This window comes from Aulostomus chinensis, chromosome 7 (genome assembly GCF_037954235.1).
Source record: "Aulostomus chinensis isolate RoL2024-O1b breed Wild chromosome 7, RoL_Achi_v1.0, whole genome shotgun sequence".
In the NCBI taxonomy this organism is placed as follows: domain Eukaryota; kingdom Metazoa; phylum Chordata; class Actinopteri; order Syngnathiformes; family Aulostomidae; genus Aulostomus; species Aulostomus chinensis.
The window spans coordinates 15,624,257-15,642,487 of NC_141326.1; the positions used below are offsets into that span (position 1 = coordinate 15,624,257).

The window sequence follows — 18,231 nt, forward strand, 5'->3', positions numbered from 1 at the left end:
CATGAGGGACAGTTAAAAAGAAACCGTGGAAATGTCTTCAGCGAAAACTAAATTGGCTTTCTTTCATTTTCTTCCTTCATATTCACATTCAGTGTTTGGCTCCAAACAATGCCATGTTTCCCCTGACCATATCTCTCTGAAGGGAACCCACCCCTTCTTCCTAATTTCACTCCGTGAAAACAGAAAAGAGTCCCGTTAAAGTGCATCATTAGTGCCAGGCATTTTTTTGTTTTGTTTTCTTACTCTCAGAAGAAAGAAGACGTGTTATCTGTGGCGGACAAACTTAACCCAATTAAGATCTGGTGGGGTGTAGGGGCTTGGCTCAGGACACAGCTGGGGCTGCCAGTCAGGCACCCAGCCAGCCAACCAGCCAGCCACTCAGGCAACCAGCCAGCCACCCGCTCAGTCAGCCAGCAAAGAAACAAACCTAGCTAGCTACACAGTACATAGACAGCCTGGCAGTCAGGCAGCTAACCAGCCGGTAAACCAGTTAGCCTGGCAGTCTGTCAGGAAGCCAAACAACCTATCAGAGATTCTGGGTCCTGTTTTATGTCTTGGTGTTGTTGGCAATATGAGGCTGGTTAATTGTGTGTGTGTGTGTGTGTGTGTGTGTGTGTGTGTGTGTGTGTGTGTGTGTGTGTGTGTGTGTGTGTGTGAATGTCATCCCTTTACATGACAGTAGGTTTAGTCAGGAATTATGAGCTTGCAAAAACCAGTCGATCCATCATCTCTTATACCCTTTACAACAAACAATCAATACCGTAAATGAAGTCATCAATAAAGGAAACACTGAATCGGAAACAAAGAGGGAAATTCATACAATGACGTCTTAAGAAAAATGAGCATTCTGACTCATAAAAATGACAGTAAAATACATTTTTTCTGAGATGATGAAGTACAGTACAGTCAAATTCAAGTCCTCAAGTCTTAAATTTGCACATCAGATGTCTGACAAAACAATTTTGTGCATGAATAAATTACATACATAAATGGGATACTTTTCCTCACATAATGTTGTTATCAATCTAAGTGAGCATTCAGACCAAATACTAGCCCCTGTGTTGCTTCAGGTGGCCCAAGAAATCCTGTCAAAAGCTTTTTAGTTTTGAACAGACCGTCTCCAAAGAAAGCCCTTAGAGATATAGTACAAGGGAATCCAACATCTTGGTTTGCCGGAGTGAATAGACTCAGTCTCTATTGTTGCAACTTCTTTTTTGTTCCGATTTTAATTTGTGTCAGGATGTATAGGGTTGTTCTCATCATAGAATTTTACTGATTCAGAATCATCAATTTTGAACACTTAAATAATTCAGCGTCCAAAAATAAAACTTTGCTGGTACATTCGTCAGGTGGCACAGTGGTGCAGTGGTCAGCACTGTCGCCTCACAGCAAGAGGGTATCGAGTTTGAGTCCCGGCTCCATCACAGGATCTTTCTGTGTGAGTCTCCATGTTCTCCCTGTACCTGCGTGGGTTCTCTCTGGTACTCCAGCTTCCTCCCACAGTCCAAAGACATCAAGAGGGGACGAGGCTGATTGATACTCTAAATTGACCGTAGGTGTGACTGTGAGTGTGAATGTTTGTCTGTCTCTATGTGTTGGTCCAGCGATGGACTGGTGACCTGTCCAGGGTGAACCCTGCCTCTTGCTGAAAGCTGCAGGGATAGGCTCCAGCCCCCCCGCGACCCTTAATCAGGATAAGTGGTAGAAAATGGATGGATGATACATTTGACAATGAAATATGAGATGTGAGATGATGAAATTAGATTAAATAAAACTTGGAATGGGGATTTCTGTAAGGAAACCATACTTGCTCAAGGCAAATGAAGAAAAACTACTGACACTGAATATTTTCAGTATTTGACATCTGCATGATCACTAGAATGTGAGTTCTCTGAGGGAGATGAGGCTTGACCCGGAAGAACTCCTCCTACCCAGGAAGTAGTCATGACCAATCACATTGGTTTACACCAGGTGTACCTGGACAGCCATTCTAGTGGAGCGCAATCAGAGATGACATGATGCTAATGTCACGACTGAACTCATCACCATCTCATATAGCACATAGCATCGTAAAACACACACACACACACACACTGCATATTTCAAAATAATCAAACCATCTTCCCTGCTACCACACCTCACCCTGGCACACAGGCAAACATGTACACCACATGATGTGTACACAAGTGCCAGATACACCCTCCAACAGCCAAACATGTTGATAATTAGAGCCTTGTTATTGGAAGGTGTTATCACAACAATTAACACCCTAATGTGTGTGTGTGTATGTGTGCGTGTGTGTGTGCAAGCCGTCACATGATGCTGAGTGGTAAGGATGTGTGTGTGCGCATTCCATTAATTCTACTGACACACACACAGACACAGTGAGAGCTTGATGTAACAATGAAACAGTTCCTCATCTGATGAAGTTCCTGTGAATTCTGACACACCAGCAGCAGGTAGAGTTGGAGTGACGGCAGAATGTGGGAGATGAAAGTCAGGGGTGTCATTGCGGAGAATTTCTTTAATTGCATATTTTCATATTTTTTTCCAGTCTCATGTGTTCCCCCCCCCCCCTAAAGATTTCAGCTTTGGAACTAAGGCAAAGCAAATGGAAAAATAAATGACTTCACTTGACGGGCAACCCGAGGTAGAGGAAGAATGACAAAAGTTTGAGGGTGCAGATGAAGTGGGAAAACAGGAGGAAGAGAAACAGTGGGGAGGTGGGAAAAGAGTGTGTGAGGAGGAGGGATTTTTTTCCAATTAAAATCTATTTATCTTGTAGACAGAAAGCAAAGACTGGTGGCTGTAACACCCAGGGTTGTAAAGATTTAAATTTACAGTAATTGATTTCAGGACACCTTGAGAAAGGTAAACAAATATTAAATATTTTATCCTTCGGATACAAAGGCGCCGGAATATTCCGCTGATGGACTTTTTTCCAATTGAACTCCAGTACTGATTAAAGCTTGCTTGAAAGAGGACAAAAATATTTATTAACATTGTTTCTATGTTTATATATCTTATCTATCTATATTATCTCGTGTGGAACATGCACGCACACACACATTAAGAGGTGAGCATTTGAAAGTATCTCACAAGTGCAAAGTCTATAAAAATTAGGGGGATTAATTTATGAATTCTGGGAGTTTATATGAAGACAATAATACAAGTTACTTGTCATAAATTATGCAGGAGCACAAACATGTTTTCTTACAATGCGTGCACACACACACACACACACACACACTCCTCACTTACTATGTGAACTTAGGATACTCAATACCAGCAGTGTACTGTGGTTTTGCAATACATAAGACATACTTTGCAGACACGCAGAATAAAATCTGTGTGTGTGTGTGTGTGTGTGTGTGTGTGTGTGTGTGTGTGTGTGTGTGTGTGTGTGTGTAAGCTGGTGTAATGAGGTGGAGACACTTGTCCATTACTTCTTGAGTTGATGGGCTCCTCACAGCAGTCCACCCACAGCTTGGGAGGAGAGGAGGGGGTGGCAGAATCCTACCAGTAAACGTCATGTACTGTGTTTGTCGTCTGAGTCGTTAATGACAGGAAACTTCTATATGGAAGAAAACATAAACATTAATAACAACAGGAAGAACGAGTTGTCTTGAGGATGATTGGCAGTTAAATCGATCTGGTAAGATTATTGAAGTGAAATGGAGTAAAACACTCATTGTCAGATAGAAATACTGTCAAACAGCACTTAACTGGTGGCCCACCCTTAATAAAAAATACCTCTCGAGTTTTTAAGAGGGGTCAATTATAATTGCAAGTAAACGAAAGAAAAAACATTGAAAATATTCCTGCAGATTTAATCAAACCTCTGCATTTAACTGGTTCACATTTGCAAATGGCAATTGGATGTATTATATAACTGTGCCATTTTTTTTATCATGTCTCTTGTAAGAATTCAAAATTTCTAGTTTTTTTTCTGTCAAATGAAAACCTTTCTGTCTAAAAATGTATTAGTTTTGAGTTTTTTTCTGTTTCATTCATTCATTTTTCTTATGCAAGAATGATAAAACATATATAAAAGCTCCAGTAATTGAAAATCTGTCCTGGTCTCCTGTGGAAGAGCAGGTGTACGGCGCCATCTAGAGATTAAGACGTGTAACCTCCTCACAGGTGAGGCGATGGTACATGCTGCTCACCTCTAGGTGTTCCATCCATCCATCGTCATCTTCCGCTTATTCCTTACTAGTAAGGGTCGCGGGGGGTGGAGCCTATCCCAGCATCTACGGGCGAGAGGCGGGGTTCACCCTGGACAGGTCACCAGTCCCTCACAGGACCAACACATAGAGACAAACAACCATTCACACTCACATTCATACCTACGGTCAATTTAGAGTATCAATCAGCCTCGTCCCCTCTTGATGTCTTTGGACTGTGGGAGGAAGCTGGAGTACCAGAGAGAACCCACACAGGAACAGGGAGAACATGCAGACTCCACACAGAAAGATCCCGCGCCCGAGCCGGGACTCGAACGCGGAACCTTCTTGCTGTGAGGCCACAGTGCTGACCACTGCACCACCGTGCACCGTAGGTGTTCATGAGTCCCAAATCTTTAAAATGAATAGGACAGTTGGAACGTGAATTATATTCTTCCTCAAAGAGCGCGAGAGAGAGAAAGAGAGAGGAGAAGAACTTCCTCTCATAAAACAGCTGGATGCAACATTAGCGTTTCTTCGAGATGTATGGTGAGTGTTGTGAATCTCATCTGTCATTCAAGTATCACAGTATCTGCCTAGTCTTCAATTAGTCCTTCCATGGTCTACCTGTTTCTCAAAATATGTATGTCGAACCTCAGTGTGACTAGTTGAATTACAATCGTTACATCCCTCCCAAAGCCCACTCATGCAGTGTTCAGCAAGCAAGTGTGTCCCACACCTGAGATGCCAAGTAAAACATTTGGACTCACTCCATGTTAGCCACACTGGGTTCCCACTTCTCCCAATAAACCATTTTCTCAACAAATATTTTGACTTTCCAAAGCAGGAACTGCAGAGGTGGGATTGAGGATGGCTGCATTCCAGTTACACCAGTTCCAGAGCTCTGCTACAGACCATGCTTACTGGGGATTAATGGAATAGAGCCATTAGGCCTCAGTGATTAAATGATAAATTTGTTCTTACTCACTTCAGAATTGTTTTAGCTTAACAAACAGGAAACAAAGCCAAATTGTAACCACATGAATGTGATATCTACTGTGTATCTCTTGAAACATTTGCTGGCCTGGATGATTGACAGGTACAGGATACAATGGATGTCTGGAGCAAGGAGTCACCGGCAGCGGTGAGGCTTTGCCTCCGGTCTGGAACACCACATTGAAGGCGTAGTAATTCCAAGCGTAGGGGAATCCAACGTGTGTGTAAGAGCATTTCATCAATCAGAACTGTGCTTTTATGGTTTTGATGTTATGCAAATACATCACTTATCACTATGAACAGGAACTCCGAGCCGATCCCACAATCCTCTGCACACCGTCAGTCCAGTAGTTGAATGTCTGACACCATCAGGATTTAACAATACAAGGCGTTAACAACCATTCAAATTCATTTTCATATGCAAATTGAAACCAGTTCTACAACATTAATGTGCCCTGAGTTTGTCTTCAATGTATGAGAACTTTTTGATCAAATTATCCGTTTATGTTGCTGCAGCATCAGGAGACACTATGTTATTGTTATACATTCAAGGAGAAAGAAACTATCAGTGTCGCAGTCCTGGATAATTCAATCCAGTTTACCAAGACGAACTGAACAGTAACTCGTAAATATGTAAAATAAACATAACATTTGCTGGAAATTAGTGTTGTAAAACAATATATGAAGCAGTCGATGATCACAAAGTCACCTTAACTCTCATTTATTTCCTATGGTTAATTAATAGCCTCTTCAACAAAAAGATATTCACCACAACAAAAAGTATGCAAACAATTGCAGATGTTTTCTTTTGCCCTCAGTAGCAAAGAAAACAAATCTATGGTGAAATGTTTATACATATTGAATATTTCATTTAAAAAAAAAATCTGAATATTCTCTACGAGAGGGAAAGATGAAAAAGAAACATTTCTTCCGATAAATGACATTTGCAGGTGTGTAATTAATCTAATCTGAAGGCTTTCACGACTGTCGGGTATTAGGACGCAATCACTTCACATTCAGGAATTTTCTCACTGCCGATCACAGGGGGCGGGGATGGATAGAGAGAAGCTGCATCAACATCGCACAAAAATAAAAACAGAGCACTCTACAACTTTTTGTTATACATATATATGTAAAAAAAAAAAAAACATTTCAATAACTTTAAAGAAAATTATACAACTGTTTTCTTTTGCAGAAAAAGAAAGACGGGGAGTGAATTTGATGAAACTCGTTACATGTTCCCATCCTCATCCATGCTTCCATAGCGCATACGATCCCGGTATCACTCCCACAAAACGTGTTTATTAAAAAGACACGGCACGTCTGAAGGGACACGGAATGTAATACATCGGTGAGTTGTTTTCCCTTGAAAAGGAGAAAATGTGTAACATGCAAATTTAGAATGAGAGCTACTTTACAAACTCCTTAAGAAAGACAAAAATAAAAGTATATGTGTATAAATGCAGTTTGATGTTGAAATTCGGTCCGCGGGAAAACGAATGCTTGTGAAATATAAAGCACCATCTTGAGAGTAAGTATACAGCAGGACATCTAACCTCAACATCACCACCAGCCGTCGTTGCCTTTCGTGACAATGGCTGACGGATCATGAGAAAGACACTAAAACACCAGGCCAGTCTGACAATCCAACCGCTATAATAAACCTTTCCCACCAACATCTCATCTAACTGAAGCTGGGTTCCTAACTCTATTTTAAAAAGGTCCAAAGCCTGGATAGAAGGAGTCTTTTTGCCTCATAGTAAAGTGAAATGTTGATAACTCTGGTAGTCTTCATGTGTGGGTTCACGTCTCTTAGTGCCGGGGGCCGCTCAGCCGTGGAAGAGGGCCAACTAGTGGAGAGATGGGAGAAAAGAAAAAAACTATCTGTTGTCCGTTTATACTTAAGACTCCTGGTTTTCTTGAATTATCTACATATCAGTGCAGACTTACGGTTAACAATAATACTCCAAGACAAAACCCACCTGGAGTTGATAAAAGTGGAGGCCGCAAACTCTTGAGGGAAGGGAGAGAGGAAGGGGTTCCTCTAGACGCATGGGGGCCTCTAGGGCCTAGGTGGTATGGAGGGGTGTGGTGCAGAAGGGGGCCACGAAGCAAAGCAGGGGCACCGTAGGGGCTGTGTGAGGAAGAGGGTCCGCGTAAACCTGGGGACCCTAACGGTAGACCAGGAGAGCGATGCAGGGACAGCAGTGGTGGAGGTTTGGTTTTTGGATAAGAGCCTAAAAGAGGGGGGGTGGGGAAAAAAAAGGAGGCAGAAGACATGCCTGAGTGAAAAACAGATGGGAGGACAGGCACCTTTTGAACATGACGCAACTGCTTACATTTACAGCTTCAACAAAAAACAGGGAAAATTAGGTTTCACAATTTATTCCTGAAACCTGGGAAACATGGCAATGATATAAGGAACATGAAATAAAAACGTTGATTAAAGTAATGAGAAAAATAAGCATGAATGCAGCGCTGAGGAGAATGCAAAGCACACATGCCATAGGATACTCTAATGAGCACTAGGATGGTGGCTTATGACATAGATCAATATTTGGATTATGCATCAACTACATGATATCACACACATCGATACAGATCAGTGTAACGCGACAACCTTCCTTCCCACACATGAACAAAGAACCCATTGAAACAGAAATTTGTGAGGCCAGTTTACAGTCTCACCTGGTGAAGGTAACAGAGGAGCTGGCACAGGTGGGGAGTGCTCCACCAGGGGTCCTCCTGCTCCTGCAGACTGAGTTTGAGGGGGCCCGGGTGGAGTAGGGAGCAAAGGAGGCGGTTTACCGAGCCCTGGAGGTAACGAGCTACCGCTCTCTCCCTCAGTGTTGGAGGCTGGAGAGAAACAGTGGACAAGGAGAGGAAGATGAGGAAATCAGTCACGCTGTCAACACCAGGTTGACCTCTAGAAGGTGCTACAGTGTGGATTGTGTCCCACCTTCTAAGTGCTCCTGCCGCGAGCGGACGTATTCTGAGATGGTTTCCAGCTCCTCAGAGTAAAGATGCACCCCCTCGCTCAACAGCATGAGGAGCTGACGGGTTTCAGACGGAACACTGTGGCGCTCAATCTTTTCACGATCCAGAAAGTCCCCCAGCAGTTGTGAAGCCTGCGACGCGATGTCTGCGGGGTCTCTCGGAGTGCTTTCTTTGACCAGTCCATGTCTGTATTCGGCTTCCACAAAGTCCATAGCCTGGTCTTTGGGCATGTTGCGATGGACTGGGGGTTAAAAGCGAGTGTTAATGGGGAGGCGTCAGGAGACCAGACTGGGAGAAAGTACAATTAAAAAGAACCAAGACCACAGAACGGGTCTAAAAGAATATTCAGGTCACTCTTGAAATCTGGGTTTTATTAAGGGATCAGCAGATGTACTTTGGTGGATTGCACAGGTTTGTGAGGTGTGATTTGCTGTAGTGGACGGTGTTCAGGCGTTTATGTAGAGGTGTGCATTTAACAGTGTTGCATTACTTCATGTTTAACAAATTAACTACCTGTTTAAAACAATGAAAAGATGATGTCATCTGTAGTTTTGATGCAAAGAACGGGCTATTTTTCTCATTTCAGGACACACATTTTATTTTATTGATTTCATTTTGATTTTATAGACCAAACCTAATTATTTTACATTTAGGGAATATTTACGTTTTCATTTTCCAGTTGTGTGTTATGCAGTGTAACACACTGTAAAATCAAATCACTCTTCAGTTTGATTTCATGCGTATGAGTTATTTGTATGATGCAGATTTGTCGGCGCATGGTGTCAGTTTTTGTGTATTAATGACTTACGCAAACTTAGTGGTTGCATGATACATAAATGAATACAGGTACAACAGTGGAAAAGGTGAGTCCGACTTTTTTTTTTGTAAATGTCGACCTCAAGTAAAACCAGGCTTCATAACAACTTGGATTTTAAAATCGTACTCACAGATGTAATTCACACTGAGATCTCTGAAGGGGTTTGGTGGGAATATTTTGTAATCTCACCCATTATTCCAGCCTGTGGCATCACAACAAAACTCTTGATTCAAAATAGGACAGGGCGACAACCCTCTGGTTTTTATCACTCCACTTTGTGCCAAAAGACTCAACAGTACTGCTATGAGTCGGCTGCTCATGTGAGAATTACTAAATGTACAAAAATGCACTGACCACCACTGCTGTTGTTAGTCTACATGTTCTGGGATAAATCTAAAGCTACTATAAACCCTACTGTTCCATGAGAACCTTGGGAAGTTCATGAAGATACTCTACTCTGAAGCGGTGGGTTGGCGAGTGTTAATTGATCAGCTTAATATCAGCAATGTGCAAAATGTATTTCAGCTCCAAATAAGTTTGACTTAATTGGTGAGTTGTCAGTAATTTATCTGGCAACTATCATCTCATGCCATGTTAGAGCGACATACAGAGATCGGAGGAATTACTTTTGTGGGTGCAGAGGTACCAACCGTGGTAAAATCAACATTGTGAGCAACAAAAATAAAAACCAAGTTGTAATAAACCATTGTTTTCCTTTATTGGTTCCCATTTGCAACTTTTAGATTTGTTGTTGTTGTTGTTGTTGTTGTTTCCTAAAATAGTACAAGTTGTAGGTAATCTGAACAAGCTAGCATTTCATATTCCAGCCTCCATTTCAGTAGAGGGCAGCATAGTGCTGGCAGACAAACATTTTGACAAGATTGTGTTGTAAAATTCCATCATTATGTATTTATTACCTGTCAGTTTAATGACTGGGAAAGACTATTTCATTAAGTTCAAATCTCTTTGTCCCAAACAGATAATTTCTCATAGCCATTTTATTTTTTGTTGTGAAAGCTGAGGCTGCTCCCCAGGGCCATGCTGGAGACTAGAGGTACCAGCCCCAGTACAGCCAGAGTTTTGAAGTTTTGAAGGGCAGTACTCGCTCCTTCCACAGCTGTAAATAACCCTCATCAATCAACATGATGGGTTGCAAATGAAAAAAATTAAGTTAAAGAATGAAAACATTTATTCAACACAGCCTTATCACTACCAGATAGCTGAGGTGCTTATCAGAGTCTCAATTTACCAGATGATTTACAGTCCATGCGGACAAACGGCGCAGTTGGGCCTCTGCTCCCTCACAATACAGAGTAATATTAGACAAGACGGGCTGGTGCTAGCTTGTTCAAGTGCTCATAAATTGTCCTTTTAAGAATGTAGCATTATGTTATGCCAAGCTGCATACACCATTGGTAACACTCCCTGTAAGGTCTGCTGAAAGACATTGATTTATACTATGAAATAATATCATGTGTATTTGAAGAACTTATAAAAGAAACTGTTTAATAAATGTTTTAGTCACAAAGACCATGTGGTGACTGGTGATTGCAGAATTCTAGTATTGGAATTGTATATGTCTGGTTTTAATGGGAAGATGTGTCTCGTTTTACTTGGCTTTACAAAAACATCTCCTTCTGATTTTTTTATGTTCAGAAATGGTCTGTTTCAAAATGTGATACCATCAGTGAAGTGAACCATGAAAAGGGATGGAGGGTTTGACTAGTTTTAAAGTAAGGAGGGGTCGGGACTTACTTTTGAGGGATTCTGAGAATATGATTACAGTGCAGGAGGACAGAGCTATGTTTGTCTGCTCCACCAGAATACATAACGGGGAGCCGTCAGCTCGGACATCCTGTAGGGCTCGGGTCAGGCCCGACTCCGCCTGAAGGTAGAGCATTTCCACTGATAGGCCACGCTCCTGCAAGCACTGGCTTAGCGATTTGGGGTAATCCCTTTGAGAGGAAGAGAAACACTGTTAACTTGACATTTCTATATTAAGTGACTCAGCTGCTATAAAAGGTAACCTTTAATGATATCAGTGAGAATGAGAGAGAACGTGTGCAGTGCAATTATACAGAATTAATGTAGCCTAGTGGAGGTTTTGGGTGGACATGTTTCTGGATGAGTGTTTGGTGTTGTAGGACGCATTTACTTCGTATATATAAAAGAGAGTCTTCTTGATCAGTTGAGAAATGAAATTTGTGCCCTCTTGTAAAAGGAAAATCTTACACCAATCAGCCATACCATAAAGACCATCGTCTAATGTTGCGTAGATCCCAAGGACTCTGCAAGAGCTCTGAAGGTGTGCTGTTGTATCAGCAGAGTCTTCAAATCCCGTAAGTTGTGAGGTGGGACTGAGATCTGGGGAATGTGGGGCCCAAGTCAACACCTTGTACCAGGATACGTTATCTTGCTGAGGCCACTGCTACTAGGGAACAGCACTTCCACAAAAGGGTGCACTTGGTTTTCAACAAGGTTTAAGTCCGAGTTATGTGTCAAAGTGACATCCACATGAAGGGCAAGACCCAAAGTCTCCCAGCAGAACATTGACCAAAGCATCCAACCGCATCCGCCAGCTTGCCTTCTTGCCATAGTGCATCCTGGTGTCATCTCTTCCCCAGGTAAGCCCTGACCACACACATCCATGTGATGGCTTCAACTTTTTAGCAAGTGCAGCAATGCCCATGACCCCGTCTACAGTTCCCCGGTTGCTCTTCCTTTGACCACTTTTGTTAGGTATTAACTACCTCAGGCCAGAAAAACACAACAGGACCTGAAGTGAAAAGATGCACTCACGCCATCGCAATTTCGCCCTTGTCCAAGTTGCTCAGATCCTCACGCTCACCATTTTTCCTGCTTCCAACACATCAAATTAAAGAACAACATGTTCTCCTGCTGACTAAAACATCCCACTCACTGACAGGTTATGGGAAAATCAATCTTATTCACTTTAGCAGTCAGTCAAAATGTCACGGCTGATCGGCGTGTACCACCACACTGATATCATTCTGTTGATTGGTGTTATTTTGGTTCTGACGTCTGGATATGAGTGGTATTGACAGCATTGTACATATCACTTGTTACACTAGTGTACTAGAAAGGAATTTGTTGCCTCAGTCCCAGTCGCATTGCTAAGTTCTGCTGCTTAAGGAAACATTGTATTTGTTCATCAGCTCTTCTCAAATTGTCTTAAGTGCTGGAACAGAGTACATTTGGAGCTACCAGGTCAGCTATGAACAGCATTTCTTCCGGTTCCCAAGGTGATCAAACAAGCTGAATGGTGGTTTTCAGAGGAAATGTGGATGAGACTGAAACATCCTAAGCTTCTGCTGGTAGCTTTGTGGACAGACCCTCAGGTCTTTACCCATGGGCAGTGGTGCCAGGCTGCTCTTTGAAGATTCCCCTACAAACAACTAATATGAGTCCATGATGGTTAGTAAAGACCAAACTATAAACGTCATGTTCTGATGTCAGTCCTAAAATTGGAGGAGCGGAAGTTTTATCCTCGTCCAAGACTTTCAACTTTGCTCCAACATACAGCACAGAGACAAATCTGCTATAGGCGGCAAAATGCTTGTTAAGGTAAGAGTGAGATTTCAGCCACTAATGATGAACAGGAAAAGCTGCACTTTGAGAAACAGACAATTGACCAAAAACCACCCTCACATATGCTGCGAGAATAATTCCCAGTTTGTCCACTATGGCCAATAAGGGCAGAAATACCTCATCAAATTCTTCCAAAACAATGACAATTTGAACAGGTCCAACAAACAGGAACCAGTTGCGAGTGCGATCCTTAAACGAGTTTCCTTGAAAATGCTCATTTGCCCTCTGAAACAGGGTCGCTGTTCCAACTACTGCAAAACACTGTGCTGTGAGTGTTTGCCACAGAGACCTGGTTTTCTAAAGGTGCACTCAAACTGCAATACATGTTTGGTAATGCAGTTGCAACTTGGTCTGCAGATACACTCAGTCACGGTGCGCAACTGCAAATATTAGACATTAGCCAAGCATGTGATCCAGCATTGGTGGAGAAGACCTTCAAAGAAAGAAGTGCAACACTCAAAGTGTGAGTCTGTATTCTTGAAGTCAAAGTAAACATTGTCTCTGCTACTAAACATTGCACAGCTTGGCTCACTTTACAAGTATAATGCGGAAGTACCGATAAACTCCTGATCACACACTTGGGAGCCTGACTGCTGACAGCACAATAGCGCTTTTGTGATTTCAATGTAAGCTCGTCTAGAGTGTCACAGTGCAATAATTGCAGACTCACTCGTCGTAACCTCCATGTTTGTGTAGCTTGTGCATTGATTAATGGAGCACTGTGCATTGATCTTGCACCACTACTTTGTGTATTTGCAGTGAAGTCTCTGTATTAACATTTGTCATCAAATTAGATGAGATCTCATCAGTGTGAGGGGGAGCGTTTACTGACTTGGGCCGTCATCCGTTGCTGAACCTGTCCTAAAAAGTGTGTGTAGCGTGCCTCCAGTTTGAAACAGGGCAGCCATTTGAAAGGTATGGAATTAGAATATTTTGTGAGGATGTAGTTATAGAAGTCCTATTTACAACAGGGCACAAAATTAACACCAACCACCAGCTAAATGCAGTCAAATATGTAACTGGCTGGTGCAGTAGCATCACTCCCAAGCAAATACAACAATGGTAATCTACTGAGTGGCTGGTCAAAAGTGAACAATAACTAGCCATTTGGCTGGTGGACAAAGCTGTAAATTTTGTACCCTATTTCATGCGTGCGGTGAATCAAAGTAATTTTATTGTAAAATGGCATTGAGTAACCATATTGAAACATTTGAACACGAGGGGAAAGGTATGTGTGTATGATAGAGCTGCAGACAAATTACTTTAAAGCTGCATTCCACTTTAGCCAAGATTGCTTGCTGTTAATTGGCACAGACATAAAACTGATTTGTTGGCATATGATTCACTGGACAAATACTTAGATTAAGGTATGGTGATTACTGTTGCATGCTGATGTGATAAAAGAAAGACAGCGAGTAGAACAGCACAATAAAGCACCGCTTGTAATGTGCCTGATGTCTGCATGTGTGAGCCATCACATGCTACGGCGTATCAGAGGAGTGTTTTATCAGACAGTTCTGAGTGCAATGATAAAAAAATTCAACAAATGAAAGTTGAACTGGGTGTTAGGGAAACTGCTTAAGATCTGTTTCTTTTGACGGGGATTATGCTCCTGAGGACAATGAAGGCATAAAAAGATGTGGGAACTTTCAAAACTTGACATGGAGTGTGACAGGCACAGTCATTCAACCTGACATCAGAAAACATTCCGAACATTTGATATATCAAAGTGTAAATCTGTCCGTCTTTACACCAAGTGCTGCCGTATCAATCTGCCCACAGGTTGAAAGTATGTCCACAGGTAGAGGTGCAGCGATTAATCAGGCACAAGAAAATTAACCGCCAGCTATTTCAACAATTATCAAACTGTTGTTTTTCTTTCCAGGTTTAAAGATCAATTATTTGATGGTTGCAAAATGAATATAAAGATTCGGGTTTTATGCTGTTGGGTGGGATAAATTAATCATTTGCTCATGTCACTTCAGGCACTGGGACATTGTGACAAGCATTTTTCTAATTTCCTCAACATTTTATAGATTAATCAAACTAATCAGTGATGAAAACAATCCTGAGTTGCGGCCCCACGTGCAGGATCAACTGATTATGTTAAACAATTTAGCAAAATCCAGCATAAAGTTCCACTGATGAATCAGACATGAAAGCATTTCTTTATATGCCATTAATAGCCGGCGGTCAATTGAAACCAAGTTTCATGCTTGCGTCTGTCATGTGCTCAATGGTTGTGTTGGTGATGTATTCCAGTGGTGACGCCAGTGTAACCATCTTTGTATTTTTCTGTTTTAAAAGTAGCAAACTCTTTTTGAGGAATTATGTCAATAGATCATATCAGTCTTCATGCATTGATGATTTTGTGTGAGCATGTTACCCTGCAGTCTCCTGCAGTTTTACAGAGACTGGCGGGGCATTCACCCCTCCTGAACTGACAGCACAAGGATATGAGTTGCATCATCATGCACAACCAATTCTGTGGTTGGAGAAAATGCCAAGAATCCGATGACTCTTCACAATCTAAGGAAAACTTAAAAGATACTGATAGATGCGTCTCAACGCTCCTGGCTGACCCCTGCATTAACCTTTTGGATGTAGAAGTCAACATATTTTCCGCCTGAACTTTTTTCGGTACGCAGTACTCACAGGCACTCCTTGGTGACAGAGATGACCACACAGTCGGCCGGCTTCCTGTCCTCCTGCACTTGTCTGTAGAACCTCTGGTAAAGGCTTTTCCGTCTGTCTGCTGCGGTGCCCTCTGGCTTGGCTGAGCGAAGGAGGAGGACCAAGAGATGGCAGAGAGTGGAGGAGAGGCAGAGGGTGAGAAAGAGAAGAGGGAATACGCAGGAAAATGAATCAGGCTTCTGCTTTATGTGTAAACAGCAGCTTCTGGGCGCTAACCACAATTTAACTGCAGTTTAACATCAGAATATAAATCTTAAAAAATAAAAACCCATTTGATACAATCTTTGGTCTGCATTTTTTTCCTGCTGTAGCCACTCAATGCATTTTATTAAAAGGATTCACCAGAAAAGATTCATGAATATGATATCATGCAGGTCCATTTCAGGTGTAACAGTCCCACTGGTTACTGGTCACTCTCCTACACCTGCATCAGAGGTGGAATGTAACTAGGTCACTAATTATGCAACTGTTTAACGAATGACAGTGTGCTGACGTGGAGCTGCCAAGGGAAACCCAACATGTCAAGCTTATAATGACTTTTAAAATCGACCAACATTGTCATGCAGGTTTATTTAGAAGCTCATTAAACACATCCAACACCTGCCCTTCTTTTGGATGATGAAGTGGCTGCAAAAATTGTCATTACCACGGTAACCACAGGTCTTATCAGATTAACCTACAGGATAGCAACATTAACACTGAACATGTTTCCTTTACACCTGGACGAGCATGTATTATTAAATATTAGTCTCGGCGTGTGAAGTTTTTGTGCCATACATTGAAACAAATGTTATTCGTAATGTTTACAAAAGCAGTCTTACCATTTGGTTGATGCTTGAGGCCCTCGTACTTCACAGTTCCACTGTAGGTTTGTATTTTCTCCAGTTCTTTATAACTGTAAGAAAAGTGGTGAAACAGGTGCATCTTTGAACGCCACGTGATTAAAAACAGCTGGCAATTTATGCCTGCCGATTCACTGCACTCATGGAGGTTGCATTTATGTGCTCGATTTTGTGGCTGATGCACGATCAACTGACAGCTGCAGACAATATTCAACTCGTTGTTAGGGCAACTGACATCTTTGTATAAACACAGTGGTTCACCTCAAAGCTTTAAGATATAGTTTGTCACAAATTTAAAAAAAAAAAAAAGGTTGATTAGGGTTTCTTGGGAAATCAGAGACTTTGCTATCATACTGTGATATTACAGTCATGTCGAGTCCGACTTCCCCCACAAACGAACTTGCGTCCTCATTTGCTCTCAACAAGGTCATGAGTCTGATCAGGAGATCTACTGACACACAACTGAACTATTTATTTACTGAATACATCCAAGTACACACAGCTTAAAATAAGTGTCTGGAGAGTGTTTGGTTTTAAATCAAAAAGCAAGTTCCCTAGAAAAGCAGAAATTACACATCTTGTGCAACAAATTAATTACCTTAAAAATTACCATGCAAGAAAATAGCTCATGAATGCAGGCACTTGGAAAAGTATTAACTGGTTTAATTGATAGAGTTGGTGTGAGGTTCTTGTCAGTTTTAGTTTATTTTTGGTTGCCAATACTCTCTCCCACCCAAGCGTATAAATCCCTCCCTTGTACACATTAAAGAAAGGAATTTCCCATCATTTTAAAAAATTAATTTCAGGCCCTGACACTGGAAAGTCCCAAACTGTACAAGTGTGGAACCAGGAAACGATCTGTGTGCATGCTACGCTCAGAGATGCCAGTAAACAAGGCCCTGAAAGAAAGAACAAGAAAGCATTTAACAAAGAATATGCATGTGTTTGGCTGATTTAACATAAAGAGATATGTCCGATTTTTTTTTTTCCTTTCATGGTAATAATTGCTGTTAGGTTGATAGACTGTCAGCTACCAAGCAGTTTAACAACATGTTCACTGTGCGTATGTTAATTTCATATTTACTGTCTCGCAGAAACAAGGACTCATCTCTCTGAGGATGAATGCTGTTTACTGCACAGAAACCCCTTTATTCTACAATGTTAAGTTTGATGACCTTTGGGCATTAGTTGGTCATTTTATGAAAACAGTGACGATGCAACATCAGAATGAATTAATTATTAATGACAATGGTTCATTTTGGAGGTGCAAAATGACAACTTGATATCAACATTACCTCTCTGCTTTAAAATACCAGCATGACTACAACCAAAGAAAAACCCTATCAACGGATCAACTGTCCCAATTCTCAATTTGTAAACGTCTTTTACTAGTTAGAGAAAAACAAGCCAGTATAAAGACTATAAACAACCGTTTAATATTACACATCAGAATCTGTGAGACAAATATTAGTATATACATTTGTAAGATTGACGGTGTGTGATCGTAAGTCCACATTCGGTTAGGAAACTCATGTTTATATGACAAGACAACTCAGGTCATCGACGTCGAGCTCCTAACGTTACCTGTCCAAGGCATCCTTGAGCTCCTCGATCCTCTCCTCCCTGCTGGGGTACGGCGCTGCCCTCCGAAACAACCGCAGCTGTTGAGCACTGTACACCAAAGGAGATCGTCTTTTTTTTCCATCAAACATTAATAAGGTCGGTTAACATTGTAGAAGAAAGAGTATTAATGGCTACCCCCCCCCCCCCCACACACACACACACACACACACACACACACACACACACACACACACACACAGACACACACAAACACACACTAGCTTCGTGCTAAGCTTAGCGTGCTAGAGCAGAACCCACTCGATTTACCTTCCGTTTGGGTTCGCTGCCGGCCGCCGAGCAGCAGCAGCGGACTTCGCCCAAGACGACATTTTACCACCACCGGTCTGTAACGTTCCACGAAACAAATATACGCAGCAAGAGTGAGGTCAATCTGTCCACCAGTTCTTCCACCGGTGTTCCAACCACTGGAAATCTGTCTGTGGAGGGCGGGGAGGAGGCGTGGCCTATTCTTCTCCGATTGTTTCAT

The 18,231-nt window shown here is 41.9% G+C and overlaps 1 protein-coding gene across 1 annotated transcript; it reads right to left on the reverse strand.

Annotated features, from left to right (window-relative positions):
• Nucleotides 1-5,875: 5,875 nt before the first annotated feature.
• Nucleotides 5,876-18,202, reverse strand: LOC147258713 (uncharacterized). The gene is made up of 9 exons (XM_086208689.1): nucleotides 18,012-18,202; nucleotides 17,706-17,792; nucleotides 16,101-16,174; nucleotides 15,241-15,361; nucleotides 10,732-10,931; nucleotides 8,122-8,400; nucleotides 7,851-8,018; nucleotides 7,145-7,399; nucleotides 5,876-7,012 (listed from the first exon to the last, which is right to left on the reverse strand). Exons 1-9 carry the CDS (start codon nucleotides 18,071-18,073, stop codon nucleotides 6,975-6,977), a joined length of 1,284 nt encoding a protein of 427 aa, XP_086064815.1. The 5' UTR covers nucleotides 18,074-18,202; the 3' UTR covers nucleotides 5,876-6,974.
• Nucleotides 18,203-18,231: the final 29 nt, after the last annotated feature.